This window comes from Periophthalmus magnuspinnatus, chromosome 18 (assembly GCF_009829125.3).
Source record: "Periophthalmus magnuspinnatus isolate fPerMag1 chromosome 18, fPerMag1.2.pri, whole genome shotgun sequence".
NCBI classification, from domain to species: domain Eukaryota; kingdom Metazoa; phylum Chordata; class Actinopteri; order Gobiiformes; family Gobiidae; genus Periophthalmus; species Periophthalmus magnuspinnatus.
The window spans coordinates 4,596,466-4,611,597 of record NC_047143.1 but is presented as its reverse complement, the minus strand read 5'-3'; the positions used below and the strand labels follow the sequence as shown (position 1 = coordinate 4,611,597).

At 38.2% G+C, this 15,132-nt stretch overlaps 1 protein-coding gene across 1 annotated transcript in view; it reads right to left on the bottom strand.

The window, feature by feature from the left end:
• shroom4 (shroom family member 4) overlaps positions 1-13,532 on the bottom strand; it is a 73,498-nt gene extending 59,966 nt beyond the window's left edge. Inside the window, exon 1 of the mRNA XM_033984098.2 lies at positions 13,189-13,532. Coding sequence (XP_033839989.2) covers positions 13,189-13,317 — 129 coding nt within the window. The 5' untranslated portion in view covers positions 13,318-13,532. The remainder of the gene's footprint in view (positions 1-13,188) is intronic.
• Positions 13,533-15,132: the final 1,600 nt, after the last annotated feature.

The window sequence follows — 15,132 nt, the reverse complement described above, 5'->3', positions numbered from 1 at the left end:
GGACTATGTCTCTTGGCTGGCTTGGGAATGCCTTGGGGTCCCACCGGAGGAGCTGTAGGATATGTCTGGGGTGAGGGAAGTCTGGGAGTACCTTTGTAGACTGCTACCCCCACGACCCGGCCCCAGATAAGCGGAAGAAAATGGATAGATTTTCTCCGGTAATAACTAAAATAGGATATGGTATAGCATCATACTTATCCATCTCTATGGAGACAAGCAGGTGACCATTTGCCTTGCCCCAGCACAGGTACATTGTTTAAGTCCAAAATGAATGCACTATGTACTGTCTGCATCTTTTATTGTGAGTATCAGGAAGTACATTGTTAGCATGCTAGTTGTTGTTATCTTTACTGTTACGGTAAACTGCTCTAGTCTCTGAAAGTTGTGAAAAGTGCTTATAAAACTCATTAAGATGCTGCTCTGTTTTTCATGTCTTTAAAGACTGTAAAAAACAGATACAGCTCATATTACCTCATCCTATGTTTTGATTTCTAGCTGTATGAACTTATCAGGACAAGTATTTTTATCCGTGTGAGCAGCTGTCTTGTGATTTTCCTGTTAGACTGTCAGAGGAGAGAGACCAAACACAGAGTCGTCTTCATAACAGAAGCTAGAGCCAAAGCTGCCATCACAAACCACCGGCGCTTTGGAAAAATGTGTGTGAAAAACTGTGGCACATTCTTCGGTTTGAGCTCCACTGCAACAGGCTCCAAACATGTAAACAAATCTAACAGTGCAATGATTGACTACACGAGGAAAAGCCAGAGGTTCAACATGTAGCAGTTACATAAAAGAAGACATATTGTGTTTTTGTCTGCTATATAATTATGATTATTAAGGGGTGTCTTATATTATATATTGGACATTTTAAATCACTATAGAGTTGTTAAGTGCAATGTCACAAGGTTATAAGCGTGGATCTATGGTTATAACTGTGACAGAAAGTGTTTGAAGGAGGTAGAGGTAAGAAGCTAGGCTAGGTTTAGCTACAGTTAGCGGTTACTGGCATTTAGCGAGAGATACACAGTAGTAATCCTATGTTATACTAGATTTTTACAACATTATTTACATATTTGATACAGTTTTTGGCTAAACTTACATTTTCAAAAGGTAATTATTTCTTGTTTGATGAATAAGAAACAAAAAACAAAGGTAGAAATCAGCTGTGAGGTTTCTGGTAGCAACTCAATATTGATCAAAACGACAAAATTACAGCACCTATCAATCCATCCATTTTCTTCCACTTATCCGGGGCTTATCCGGGGATTCCCAGACTTCCGTCACCTCAGACACGTCCTACAGCTCCTGCAGTGGGACCCCAAGGCGTTCCCAGGCCAGCAGAGAGTCATAGTCCCTCTAGAGCAGGAGTCTCAAACTCACGGCCCAGGGGCCAATTGCGGCCCGCGAGATGATATTTTGTGGCCCGCAGGACAATATCAATCAATCAATCAATCAACATTTATTTATAGGGCACTTTACAACACTCAAGGTGACCAAAGTGCTTTCCAGTAAAATCAAATTAACAGTTTTTAGAAGCTTCCTCCAAATCTGTAAACCCCAAACGCACATGTCACTCACACTGTGGTCAGCTGTTTGTACTCCCCTCAAAAAAGATTCAACAAATAACGATGTATATCCATAAAATGCACAAGAATTGGCGTATTTCCTCATGTATGTAGAAAACAGTGATGACGTTTGAGAAGATTTTAACAAAGCTTTTTTGTGGAAAACCTGATGCAGTCCAGCCTCACCCAGACTCTGCCTCCTGTGGCCCCCAGATAATGTGAGTTTGAGACTCCTGCTCTTGAGTGTCCTGGGTCTTCCCCGGGGCCTTACAGCGCCCAATGGGAGCCAATTCCTGCCTGCCCCTTTATGGTACGTCGCCATACATCACACCAAAGTGTCGCGTACTGCCACTCGCCCCCTCCTATGGATAGCTGCAGATCACACTAGCGAGCAAAAATGTATCTGTGACGCTACCGGATGCAACAACGTGTTTCTCCCCAGATCCAATAAACTGCGTAAAGTTATGGTACAGTTCTTGAATTATCGTTAATGTAAAATTAAGTTAAACGCATCATCCTTGCTATAAAAGTGTTATATCAGTGGGATCGGCTGGAAAAAATCCATATTAGACCATCCCTGATTTTTCACATTTCGCCGCTGTTTGGTATGCTATTAACTTCAGAATCAGCAAAACTCAACTCTTCAGAGACTCCAGCGGGCCTTTCCATTTCCATGTAACTTGAGTTAAAATCAACACAACACACGAGGAGATCTACAGTTAAGACTCAATACAACCTCAGTCATTCAGAAAAACAATGATCCTATTATATCAATGAACAGGGGACAGTCATGTGGGAAACATTAGCAATAGTTTTAATTTTAACACGTAGAGCTTTTTATTTGCAAATTCAGACTGATATCTCTGAATTTTTACACAGAGCAATATCAGTCTGGTCCCCACTCCTGTCTCGAGCCAGGACCAAACACTGCCATCCAATCAGATTTCCTTATTTCAGTGATGCGAGTAAAACAAAGAAGCTCATTGGTCACTCATGATTTTGAAAAAAAAAAGACATTTCTCCCACCTCAGATGAACAGAGTTTCAGAAATCCATAATGTTTTTCAGTCCCTTGTGATATTTTTTCCATTTCGTTTTTTCTCGTAAGCAGCCATATTTGTTTTGATATGGACCGGTCATGTGCGCCCCTGATTGGCTAATGTACCTGTCAATCACGCCCATTTGAACTGTGGGAGCTTCACCGGTGACTAGACTCACAACACAACAACAGATATGTTCCTATAAACTGGTGACGAGGTTAAGGTTAAACTTAGGTTATTGTCTCCACAGAAAATTTGACCCATTTGACCCATTTCTGCACTTGACCCATTCTTCAGTGTCTCAAGAGCAACACCCGGGTGCGGAAACATTTTTTTTTTTTCTGTTTAGCAATATCTGCAGACGTCTGATGCAACTTTAGGATCTCATGGAAAATTGAAACCTTCAAACCAACTGACAGCAATAAATCACACAATTCAAACCATGAACTAATTCTTAATAAGGCCTTTCGAATCCACAAACCAGGAAATTACAGAGCGCACTCCTCCACATGAAAAACTGAACCAAATGTGTCCTCCGTATTAATTAGAAGTCTGCAGAGTGCATCAGAAGCTGGGCAGAGCTGTTGAAAAGTTAAAGAATGGGAGAATAAGGCCAAGATGTACTCATTTCGCAGATGTTTAAAGTTGCACTACATAACATTTCTGGTATTTCCATAGAGGTGTTATGGCTTTACCCACAATATATGGCATTAAACTTGCCCATCTTTGTTTTACCGCCTCTCCATTAATCTGACCTCCAACTTTGCCTGATGTCACCAGCTTGTCTCTGTAGGAAAAGATAAGGTAAATACTATGAAATATCACAGGCAAAGCAATCATCAGGAGGCAGACCAGAATAGTTACATAGTGCACCTTTAAAAAAAACATCACATGATAAAACTAAAAATACAGAAATAAAAATCAATCGCAAGCAATAAGCAATTATAGAAATATGTAAGAAATTGTTCTAAAAAAAAAACCCTCAATGACATTCTGCAAACAAAATCACCAAAAATAGAATATCAGCAAAAATAATATGTTTTGTAACTTCTCGGACCATTTTATTTCTGAAAATTACCAACATTTTCCGCTCCTTTGCAAACCCAATCAGCACAAACATGTTCTGAGACGGAATGTCAAAAAGAGAAAAGAAAATGGATTCCCACGGTTTTACAAAGACAAACGCCAAAACTGTTTACATGGAATTCTGTGGAGCAGCATAAACAACACATGCTTTTGGTCCACTGCACTGCTCCCATGATTCACTATTCTAGGGATAGTAATTCATCCATGTCAGACACATACTGATGAAAACGTAACATTACCACTTCGTTTTTTCGCATTATTCTGGAAGTTGCCGTGGGCGCCGCCATCGTCATTGGGGTTGTATTACTTTGCATGTGGCTGTTGACGGCAAATACGTTTTATGGGGACTACAGAGGCGTGGTTTAATCTCATTTAGAGGCAAAAGTGGGCGGGGCCAAATAAGGTCAACTGAACTGGGTTTCTAGAGAATTCAACCCCATTGATTTATATGTAACAACTGAAATGACCAATGCTATCAATCTTGCACATAATGCACTACTCTGACTGAAGCTTCACTTTTCTGATGGGGACTCGGCCACCTGCTTGTCTCTATGGTGACGGTATTGCTTCACCTAGAATGTTCTTCAATATGGCATTAAACTTATCCAGTTCCATGGAGGCAGCAGGTGATGGCCACGTTACAGATTAAATGTATGGAGTAGTGAGTCCGCTCATGTTCTTTCAATGTATTTAGTGAGCAATAAAAGCATCTATATTTTGAATAAACACAAGACAAGTTTAAAGGGCCTTGCACCTGATTTTAAATTGATCCTTGTCAAGATAAATGCTCCTAGCATTATGTATTGTTTGGTAAAAGCTGATAATTAGGAATCAAATTGAAACAAAAATATAATCTATTCACTTTATACTGCATTTTATAGATTAACAACTAATACAGGGTCACATTTTTTTCCTATCAGGCAGATTGTTGCTAAGATTCATGGGAAACCACTGCCTGGTACAATCCCAGACACTTGATTCTCTGTCATGGTGCATCTTCAAGAGTGACAAACATGGTGTATTTTCAAGAGTGACAAAAAACTAAAACTGTAGAAAGAGATTGAGAACTATAAGGAAACAACTGCCTGACATTATCCCAGACTTTGTTTCTGTGTCATGGTGCAATATCACTGCAGCAGAAATGACTAAGTGGGCGGAGCTAAAAGTTCAAACTAAAACATGTTCCTGACTCATGGTTTGAAATCAGGTACCGGCCATTTAATGCCATACTTCCCCCCCAAAAAGACAAAACTTTATCTTCGTCCTGCATCTGAAGGCAGATCAGAAAACGGCAGTGTTTGAATGTAAAAATTGCTGAGTTGGATTTGTGAGGCTCGTGCACAGTTAAAGAGATGATGTGTTCTGCTCCTGGAGGAATGTTGACCAAATGGCTTAAATCTCTGCTCTGTCTGAGACTAGACCACCCCTCCCCCTCGCCACGGCCCATGGCTCATTCAAAAGAGCCCAGAACAAGACCCCAAACACGGGCAGGAGACAAGGCGAAGGGGGGCTGGCTGCTCCGGGATCCACAAACGGGACTGAGGCAAATCTGGAGAACAATAATATGCTGACTCAGGAATCTGATCCTTCTTCTACCAGTATATTTTCAAACTGCTGTCATGATATTAAAGTTTTATAGGAGGGCTGCAAGACTAATCTCAATCAAATTGAAATTGCAATTTGAAGATTTTAGTAGATTTTGTTGTTTGTGGAGGAAATTATGGATCTTCTGTTTTATTCTCTTTAACAATCTGTAGTTTAGATCTGTACAAACATGATCTGAAAAGCGTTTTTTGTATTCGTCAGTTCATATTTCAGTCTTATTGTCAATTCTTCTGGACCCGCATTTTAATTTTTTTTATTTTTATCACAAATTGCAATTTTATCTTCAGCCCTATTTCAACATTGTGCATTGGGATACTAAAGAAAAGGTTTAACCAATATAGATATGTGTGTGTAAAAATGATAACCAGATGTATTTTCTCTGACATTTGTTATAGCTTTGCCATGTTCAACGGTATGAAATTAAACTCATCTCCATGGAGACGAGCAGGAGAGAGCACCACGGCATGTTACAGGTCAAATCTGTGGAGAGGCGACCACACTCATAGTAATGTTTTGCATATTTTTCAATGTATTTTAGATTTAGAATACTTTTTTGTGGTTTGAATCTGCTCTTAGGTTATTGTGTCAGTGGCATAAATTAGTTTCAATATTATCGTTTATCGTCTATATTTACTTCAGCGATATATTGAACTTCAAAATATGCTATAATATGCAAACATTTCAAACAAAGACACATCCAAAGAGTAAAGTAGGTGGGAAATCCTCCAAAAGATACACAGTGCAGCTTTAAAGCAACCATCCAGGATTTCTTTTTTCAGTGACTTCCTTCTTTAAAAAGGTGCTGTACCATTCTGAGCAACGTAATTATTCGCCACAACGAGTTTACAAACACTTTTCACACGTTTAGGAGACCAGAGCGGAGTTTGGCTGTCACAGTAACTCTAATAACAACTAGCAACAGCGGACTTCCTAATTCTCGGACAATGAAACGCTTTATAATTAATTAGCTGCAGATGGTACACAGCAGACTTATTTTGACCTCAAGAGCTGCTTATACAATTAGAGATCGACTGATATGTTGTTGTTTTTTTTGTTTTTTTTTCATGGGGTATGCTGATTGTTTAGAATGCAGAGCAACCAATGGTGAATAAGCTCTGCCAATATTCAGGGCCTTTGAAAGAGCTGCTTAGCCACGTTTTGTGCAGCTATGTCTTCGTATTAAGTGTTAATCTAAAGCTTTGTGCATATTTTTTAGGCAGTAGATGAACCGAAACAAAATATCGGCCTGCGCTGGAGATTTAAGGCTGATATCTGTACTTGGGTGGGTCACATTTTGCTCAAAAACATGTGGGTAAAAAAAACAAAAAAAACAGGTAATGACCCTTTAATCATTACACGTGGAGTTCAGCCCTGGCTCCTAAAGAGGTCGTAATGTCGCTAAACTCACAAAACAACAGACAGATTCTATCTCCTCCATCTTCCCTGAGGCCAGGTTTTTTGTTTTGTTTTTTCAAATGAGTGACCAAGTTTTCCACTCCTCAGGTGAGTTTAAATATTCAAGCCAACAGATCTGTGCAGTGAGAGATAAACAGTTTAGACTTATTATGGCGCCAGTGTTGCAACATATAGACCTACTTTAATCCTATTTTAAAGGAGACCCATTACGAAGTCTAAATTAGAGATTTTTTCCTTCTCATTTACCCTCTCAAAGTTGTATTTAGAGTGATTTGTGCATGTTTGAGTAAATATTATTTATTCTCCTGTATTCAACACGTCATTGCACTGATTTACCTCCGTTTTTACCTCCACAGTACATACCCACTGTGAGGCCCTATGTAACGCAGAATGGCATTAAACATATATACAGTGCATTTTTGATCACTAAAAACAACCTGTAATTATATATAATATATTTAATATAGTTACAAAGTGCACCTTTAAAGTGGCCAAAATGTTGCTTAATTGTTACTAGTTTGAAATTTTGGTGAAGTTTTTCATTTTACTTCCTGGTTGGACACAAGCAGCAGATTTAACACAGATGTAATACTGTAACTGTTAGCTGGCAACCATAATGTTAACAAGAACCAAAATTAGAGATCAACCAATATGGGTTTTTTCAGGGCCGATGCCTATGATGATTATTTAGAATCCAGAGCAACCGATAAGCTCTGTTGATATTTCTGGGCTATGGAATATGTGATGTGGTAAGGAATATGTTGGGCCAATTTTGATTATTTTCCTCAGATTATGTGATTTTTATGTACTGCAATCTCACCCCAAGCCTTTTTTTTATCCCAAATCTATAAGAGAGCGGTGTAGTCTCATTTTGTGCAGTTATCTCTTCGCACGAAAGCGTTAATAGGAGATTGACCAAAACAAAATATCGGCCTGTGCCGGAGATTTAAGACCGATGGACGATCAGGACTGGGTATCATTAAGAAGTTGTCGATATGATACATACCTCGATATATAGGCCACAATATGGTATGTATCTTTATAAAGTGCACTGTCTATTCGATACAATATGATACATTTCAAATCAATTCAATATGATTCAGTGAAAAATAAAGGGATTAATGATCAACCCCATTTACACAAAAAATAATTTTACTTATTCTTTTATTTAGCTTCCATTGTTTGAAGATTAATTAACATAACAGTGCATTTTGTTTTGTGCATTTTACCAACTAGAAAAACACATCAGACTGTTACAATGGCCAGTATTTCTCATTCACATCTTATATGAGCTCCACATTTAGATGAACAGGGACGTGTGCAGTTTAACGGCTCTGAAGGATCACAATATATTTACTTAATCACTACTGTGACACTAAAAGTCTTTGTTAAACCAAAGTTAAAATGAAATAAACATATTTTAATAATCAAAACAGTGAATCAAATGTCAAATGTTCCACATAAATGAGTTTCTTTCCTCTAAACAAGCCACACAAATGTAGCGCTGTGACATAATAATTTGGTAAAATATAGCATAAACTTTTAAGGCTGAGAATCCCAAAATAACTGTGTGAACTCTGGACCCCGGTGGCAAAATGAAATTGACACCAATTACAATTTAAAAACTGGTTTTGTGACATTTATGTGTTTATACAGTTTACTGTTTTATAGATCTAATGATCCAAAAAAATATATGGTTTTCTAATTAAAATAGAGATTCAATTCATTCCGATTAGTTCTAAAAATTACAGGCATACCACTTTGAGAATACCTGATCTCTATTTGTATGTATCTATGTAACCATAGCAACTGTAATATGGATACTTTGCAGTTGATGCCATCAACATTCCCTGAGGGGATGACGCTAACTTGAGGCACTGCTCTGTCTGAAGCTCTGTTACTCAAATTGGACTTTAATCTGAGTTTTGTTTTAACACAATCTGACCATAAATTACTGATTAAGCCAAAGCTACAAAAGGTGATTTGTTCTGTCCCTCTTAAACTAGCTAGCATTAGCCAACAATTTTTCAGTTAGTCAGTCAGTCACAATCACCTTTTTATCAAAAATCAAACACCGAAGCGAATTGATCACAGGCTGTGTCACCATGGAAACATTCCACCACAGAAACACATGCAGAGCTCCCATAGCATGACGTCACTGTAAATTTCATCGTGTCATTCTACTGCCGTGTTAATGACGTGATGATCATCAGAAGAATTGAAAGCTGTGAGGTCATAGCCAGATCTGACCACAAATCCTGTAGGTTAAACCAACAAACTACAGTGATTACAGTCTGAATCTCACAGCGAGAGACATGGCGCAGTACAGCAGGAAACCAAACAACCAAAACATGAGGGCTACACCTCATGCTCCACCAGCAAGGCGACCCTTTCGACACCCTGAGGAGAGCCCACTGGTGATGGACCTGAGACTACAGCTTAAGGACCTCCAAAGAGCCCACCAAGAACAGCTCCACATCAACGCTAAACAGAAGTACAGACTGAGGGAGCTAGAGGCTGCAAATCAGGTTCCACTAGAAGTTCAAACCTCTTTAGTGGAGAATCCAGTGGTGAAGGACCTGAGACGACAGCTTCAAGGGCAGGTCTATGTGAACATCAAACAGCAGACACGACGAGAGCTGGAGGAGGAGGAGGTCCAGGAGAAAAAAGAGAGCAAGGACAACAGCACCCAACAGGAGCTCTAGAAGGAGGAAAAGCAGGCTCTATAGAGGAAGATCCCCGTCCTGGAGTCTGCCCTCACTGAGCAGAGACAGACAGCTGAAGAAGCCCAGAACAAGTCACAGAAGCTGAATGAGAGCCTGAACATTGAACGCAGCAAAGTTCAAATACTCCAAAAGGACTTGGACTCGCAGAAGATGGCTTTCACTCCACCCACAAGGCCATGGTGGAGGAGAGCTCACTCCACCAGAAGACCATCAAGGAGCTGAGCACAGCTTTGACCCAGAGCGGAGAGGACATCTGCCCTCCTCAGATGTGAGGAGCTGCAGTTGTCCCTGAAGGAGTCAGGTGATCAGCTGCAGCAAACCAAGGTCATACTGCAGGAGCTCCAAGCCGAGGTGGACAAAAAGAACAAGAAGAGGAGGAGGAGGTGGTTTATCTGCTGGCTGTAGGCCACACTCCAAGTCTGAACCAAACCCCTTAACCTGTGTCTGTGTATCTTGACTTGTTTCCACTGCACACACTGCAAGTGGCACAAATGAGTTGAGGTACGAAACACACACAGGTCAATAAACAAAAAATTAGGTAATTCAAATGAGTCTAAATGTATGCTTCTTCCTGTATCCCAACAGTTAAACATTTCCTACATAAGTCCATTACCATGGCAATGGTGAAGAGGTGCTTCTCATAGTTTCATAGGTCAAACTGTAATGCTACAATTCGTAAATCATACTGAAAATATGAGCAGAACACTTAATCTATTATTGTCGTCATATTTTGAACTAATTTATGAGTCGATACTGTAAAAAGTACAAATATTAGCCCAATATATATCAGCCAACTGATATATCGGTCCATTTCTAGCCAAAATGTGTCTAAATTATACAATAGTTATGATATGACAGATAAAAATAAATGACAACACCTTTACAATGTCTGGTTACTCCATCACCTCTGGTTTAGTCTGTCATCACTTAAAACAGAGAGGTCTTAAATGCATGAGTCTTGTTGACGGAGAGGCCCTTGGGAGACCCTTTTAGCACCCTCGGGACCCCAACCTGACCCCAAGCACTGCGGAGTATACACACCTCCTTATTCTGGTTAGGAACAGCTGACAACCATCAACCTTAATTAACTTGTCTAGCATAATTACTGGAGAGGCAACATATTGTCAACATAGGATAATACGGAGAAATTGTTACTTTGAAGAAATATGCTAACTTAGAAAATCTAGTAAGAAAACTGCCAAACTTTCCATATATTTGAACAAAAGGCCTTTTTCCAGCACAAATATATGTATAAGCAGCTCTTGAGGTCAAAATAAGTCAGCTGTGTACTGTCTGCATCTAATTGTAAAGCGCTTTACTGTCAGAGAATCAGGAAGTGTGATGTTAGCATGCTAGTTGTTGCTAGGTTTGCTATAATAGCAAAACTCCACACTGGTCTCTGAGAGTTGTGAAACGTGCTTACAAACTGATTGCGGTGAATAATTATGATGCTCAGAATGCATCCTAAAACTGATTCAAATGAACCGTTTTTAAGACTGTAAAGTGCCTTTAATTTTACAGTCCATTAATTTTTTATGTGACAGAACCTCAACCAAAACAGGCACAAATTGCAAAATACGATCTGGTTATCATAATCAGAAGAATTCACAAAACATTGAGGAAAAAAACACAGGATTTCTAGACACATTGAAAACATTACAGACCTCTCAAGCTGGTTTGTTTTGGTTCACTAGCCGTTAGAGGGATAACCTAAACACTTTGCTTTGACCCTTATGGCAGACTGGTACTGAAATGCACGGAATTCTTGTGTTAGCTTATCAGTTCACATTTCAGTCTTCTCCTAATATGTGAATGTTCCTGAAGTTGTTTACAATGTGCACAGTGTGAACAGAATCCTACTTTTTAAAGAGGGAGTATTATTATTATCAAGCATTCTACCATGTTATAACGATGTTCCCTCATCAAAAACATGCCTGAATTGTTATAAGATGTTATCCATGCACATTTAAGTAATCTGGCGATCTCTTCCGGACCCTGTTCAAACCCTCCTTACGGACTCTGCCCACAAGCTCCCGCATGACAGTTCTCCATAAATATATAAAAGCATGATATAAAACTATACACAACAACTTGAAACTACTGCACATCGCATCAGGTTTGTCATTAATGGGATGTACACCAATTGTGTTGTGATAGAGCTCTGAAGGGGGAGTGCCTTAGCGCGGGGAGGAAATTGAGGGGAGATTCAGAGCGTCAAAAACGAAAGCGAAACTTATTAAGCATGTTAATACGTTGTTTTTGGCGGATATATAGCATTTTCAAAACAATAAAAAGTAACATGGTGATCTAAATATTTTATGCGTTAGCAGATAATACCCCATAGATGTAAAACTACCCCTCTTTAAACATGTATAGCCAATGTAATTGCAATACTTGTCAGAAAAATCACTATTAAATGTTTTCCAAAATTGCGCAGCTCTACTGGGTTAGCAGGTTTTACACAGAATAAGACCACATTGGTTTTAACATTTACACAATGCAACAGTCAAACAGGGAAGGCAGAACGAGAGAAGTAGCTATTAGTCACAATTACTGTTTTGGTGGAGCTCAAATGTTGCTTCCACCACAATTTTAAGAAATATAATTATATCTATTATGAGGAGAACTAGATAAACCTTACCCTGAACTGGAGATAAACTTATTCTAACCAAAATAACATTGAGAATAAAGCTGAAATTCTCCCCCAAAAAGTGAATGGTTAATTATGTAAGAGATTTCAAAACAGAACTGATAAAAAAGAAGAAAAAAACGTAACTAATGAAAACATACAGTGTAACGATACCATATAAAGCAATTCAGTTTAAGCTGTGGTGGAGAGGAGTCAATTTTGTTACTAAAGTAAAAGTACAGATACTGGGGCAAAAAATACTCAAATAAAAGTAAAAGTATCACATGAAAAAATCTACTTAAGTAAAAGTATTAAAGAACCCATTTAAGTATAAGTATTTCATGCCGATTTTGAGGTCCATAATAAAGCTACAAATGTGGTGATTTTGATAAAGATTTGTGCTGAATTTTGCTCAACAAAAACAACCGAATCAATATTTTTCCCTATCCGTTTTTATTTGTATATTATCTTTGTTCAAACTACGAATGTGTTAAAAATAAAACCTTAGCCTTTTTAGCAGGTCAATAATGAAAATACTTTTACTTTTCAGTCCAGTTAAAAAATATAGCAGATGTAAGTAGTAAGTAGAAAGTACAGATACCTTCTCTCAAATGTAGTGAAGTAAAAGTAAAACTGACTTAAGTAATGTGCAGATACTTATAATTTATATTTAAGATAGTACTTCACTACTTTTACTTTGTTATATTCCACCACTTTATCATAATAGTTTTCTATGCATGTCATATAAAACAATAAAGTTTAGGCCCAAGTGTGGCTAAATATGTCAGTTTGCAGATTTACAATTAAAATCTCACAAAACATCCCTCATATTCACAGATCAATAAAAATCCTATCTTTCAATAAGGTAATAGATTAAATTAGACCAATCTGCCTCAAGTTTAGCATGCTAATTACAATGTAGTATCAATTTTGTGCCTTATCAAGAGCATAATTCAAAATGCCATTTATAGCTATAATCAACAGTTTGCTAACGGAATTTTAGGCACATTTTGCATCACATTTGCATCTCAAGTCTCAATAACATGCTTTAATATCATGTTTAGCGCTTACATTTTGAATATTTCATTGTGAAAAGTGCCAGATTGAGTGTTTTTCTCTTACTTTCGTGATGATGAGCGGTTCTCCGTGCTCCAGACCTCCTTTCAGCGTGAATCCCCACGGCGCTCCCCCGCTCAAATGGACCTCTACGTGGGCCACGGACACGCGCTGCTCGGTCCTGTCCATGTCCATGCGCAGTCATCCACTCCCGGCGCTCTCTTTTTGCACTTTGGCGCTGTTTTGTGCACGGTTTTTGCGGGTTAAACTAAAGGAGCTGAGCCGGTAGCCGCATGGACGGTGGCAGTAGCGGGATTCTCGTCTCCATCACCGGTGAAAACAACAGTGCGCCGCCCCGGAGAGGTGGAAGGAGAGCGGAGAATGGAGGAGGAGGAGGGACCAAACTTTTTAGGGACTTTTTTAAAAATCCAGGCATTTCGCTCCGGGGCGGGGCTTATCGGCTGACGTCACAAACTCCTATGAATACAATACAATCTGTTATTTTTTGTCTATTATAAGCAAACATGTTTCAGATATGATTTTACATTAAAAAAAATTATGCTATTTTCTGATCTATCTTATAATGTTGTTTCCTCCTCAAAAACACACCTGGAGTTTTGTTTTGTTTCATTTGTACATGTTTAACACCCAAACTCTCCCTATTTAGCCCAAGTTCTTCTCTCAAACAGAAACCACAATGTCATTTAGTAAAACAGGAAGTGCTCCATTGGTTTTTAAACTCCATACAACAACTTTGGAAATGTCCATCTCTAATGAAATAAAGGTAACTTGAAATCTACCACTTCACACAGCGTTTTCAGCTTTGAAGATGTAGGCAGACTAATAATGCAAGATTACTCAAACATGTGTGAATCAAACAATAGACAACTACTGGTGTGTTTTTGAGGAGGTAACAACATTATAAAATGGTTTAAATCTCACAAGATTCACTTTTGTGTGATGTAGGACCATTAATATATGGAACTTTGAATTGTTTTTCCCTCTTTTTCCATAAGTTTCTTGATTTGTAAATTTGAATCTATTTTAAAGTAATTGTTCCTAATAATAATGCACTTATTTAGACGGATTTTAGCTATCCATTTGTCACTAGTTTCTATCTCTGTATCTCAAATGTAGTTAGAAAAAAAAAAAAAAAAAGAAAGTCTTATTTAGTTTATTTAGTATAAGTTTTGCTCAAATAACTGTCCCTTTAATGGTGGTATTCAGGGAGAATTTACCAAATCATGAAAAACTAACTAACTAACTAACTAAATTTTATTCTTAGACCTAACAAACTGTTTCCATGGAGACCCGGGTGAGATGCCTAGACTTGATGAGATCCTAAACTTTTCAATAGAGTTGGTGAAGTCCACTGTTTTTAGCCTTTTCCGGTTTAGCATTAGCCGCAAAACACGAACTTCACTTATTTACTTCGCTTTTTTCCTCTTTTAACAGTTTTAACTTAACGTATATTCCAATAGTTTGTGCCGAAAAGCTTGAAAAGAATGTAAAATGTTATTATTAGTCAATGTTAAGGCTTTAACTTTGGAATTAAGCAACTTCCGTTTGAAGAATTGAACGTTAGCCGCGCATATCTTTCTTATTTCAACGTTTTTTAAATCCACGACCCAATATTTTGTCCACAAACTACTAAAATGCAGTGCTGAGCCTTACTTTATCCAACTTTTAAGCTTAAATCAAAGCATATGGTCAAGTATTTCTGTATAAATTAAACTAAATTTACCGCAGCAGCCAAACTTTTTCCGGAGTCCCGCCCCTTTTACGAACAGATGTGATTGACAGCTGTGTAATCCAATAGGAGAGAGAGTCTCCACAGCGTTATCCAATGAAAAGTGAGATTTGAAATTTGGATTTGGATTAATTTAACCATTAATTTACTATTTAACTACTATTTTCAGGAAACAAATATTTATTTATGAAAATTGAGAAAAGACTGTGACAGGAATGTTAATAAGCTTCAAACAACGAACAATAAGAATCACAACAATT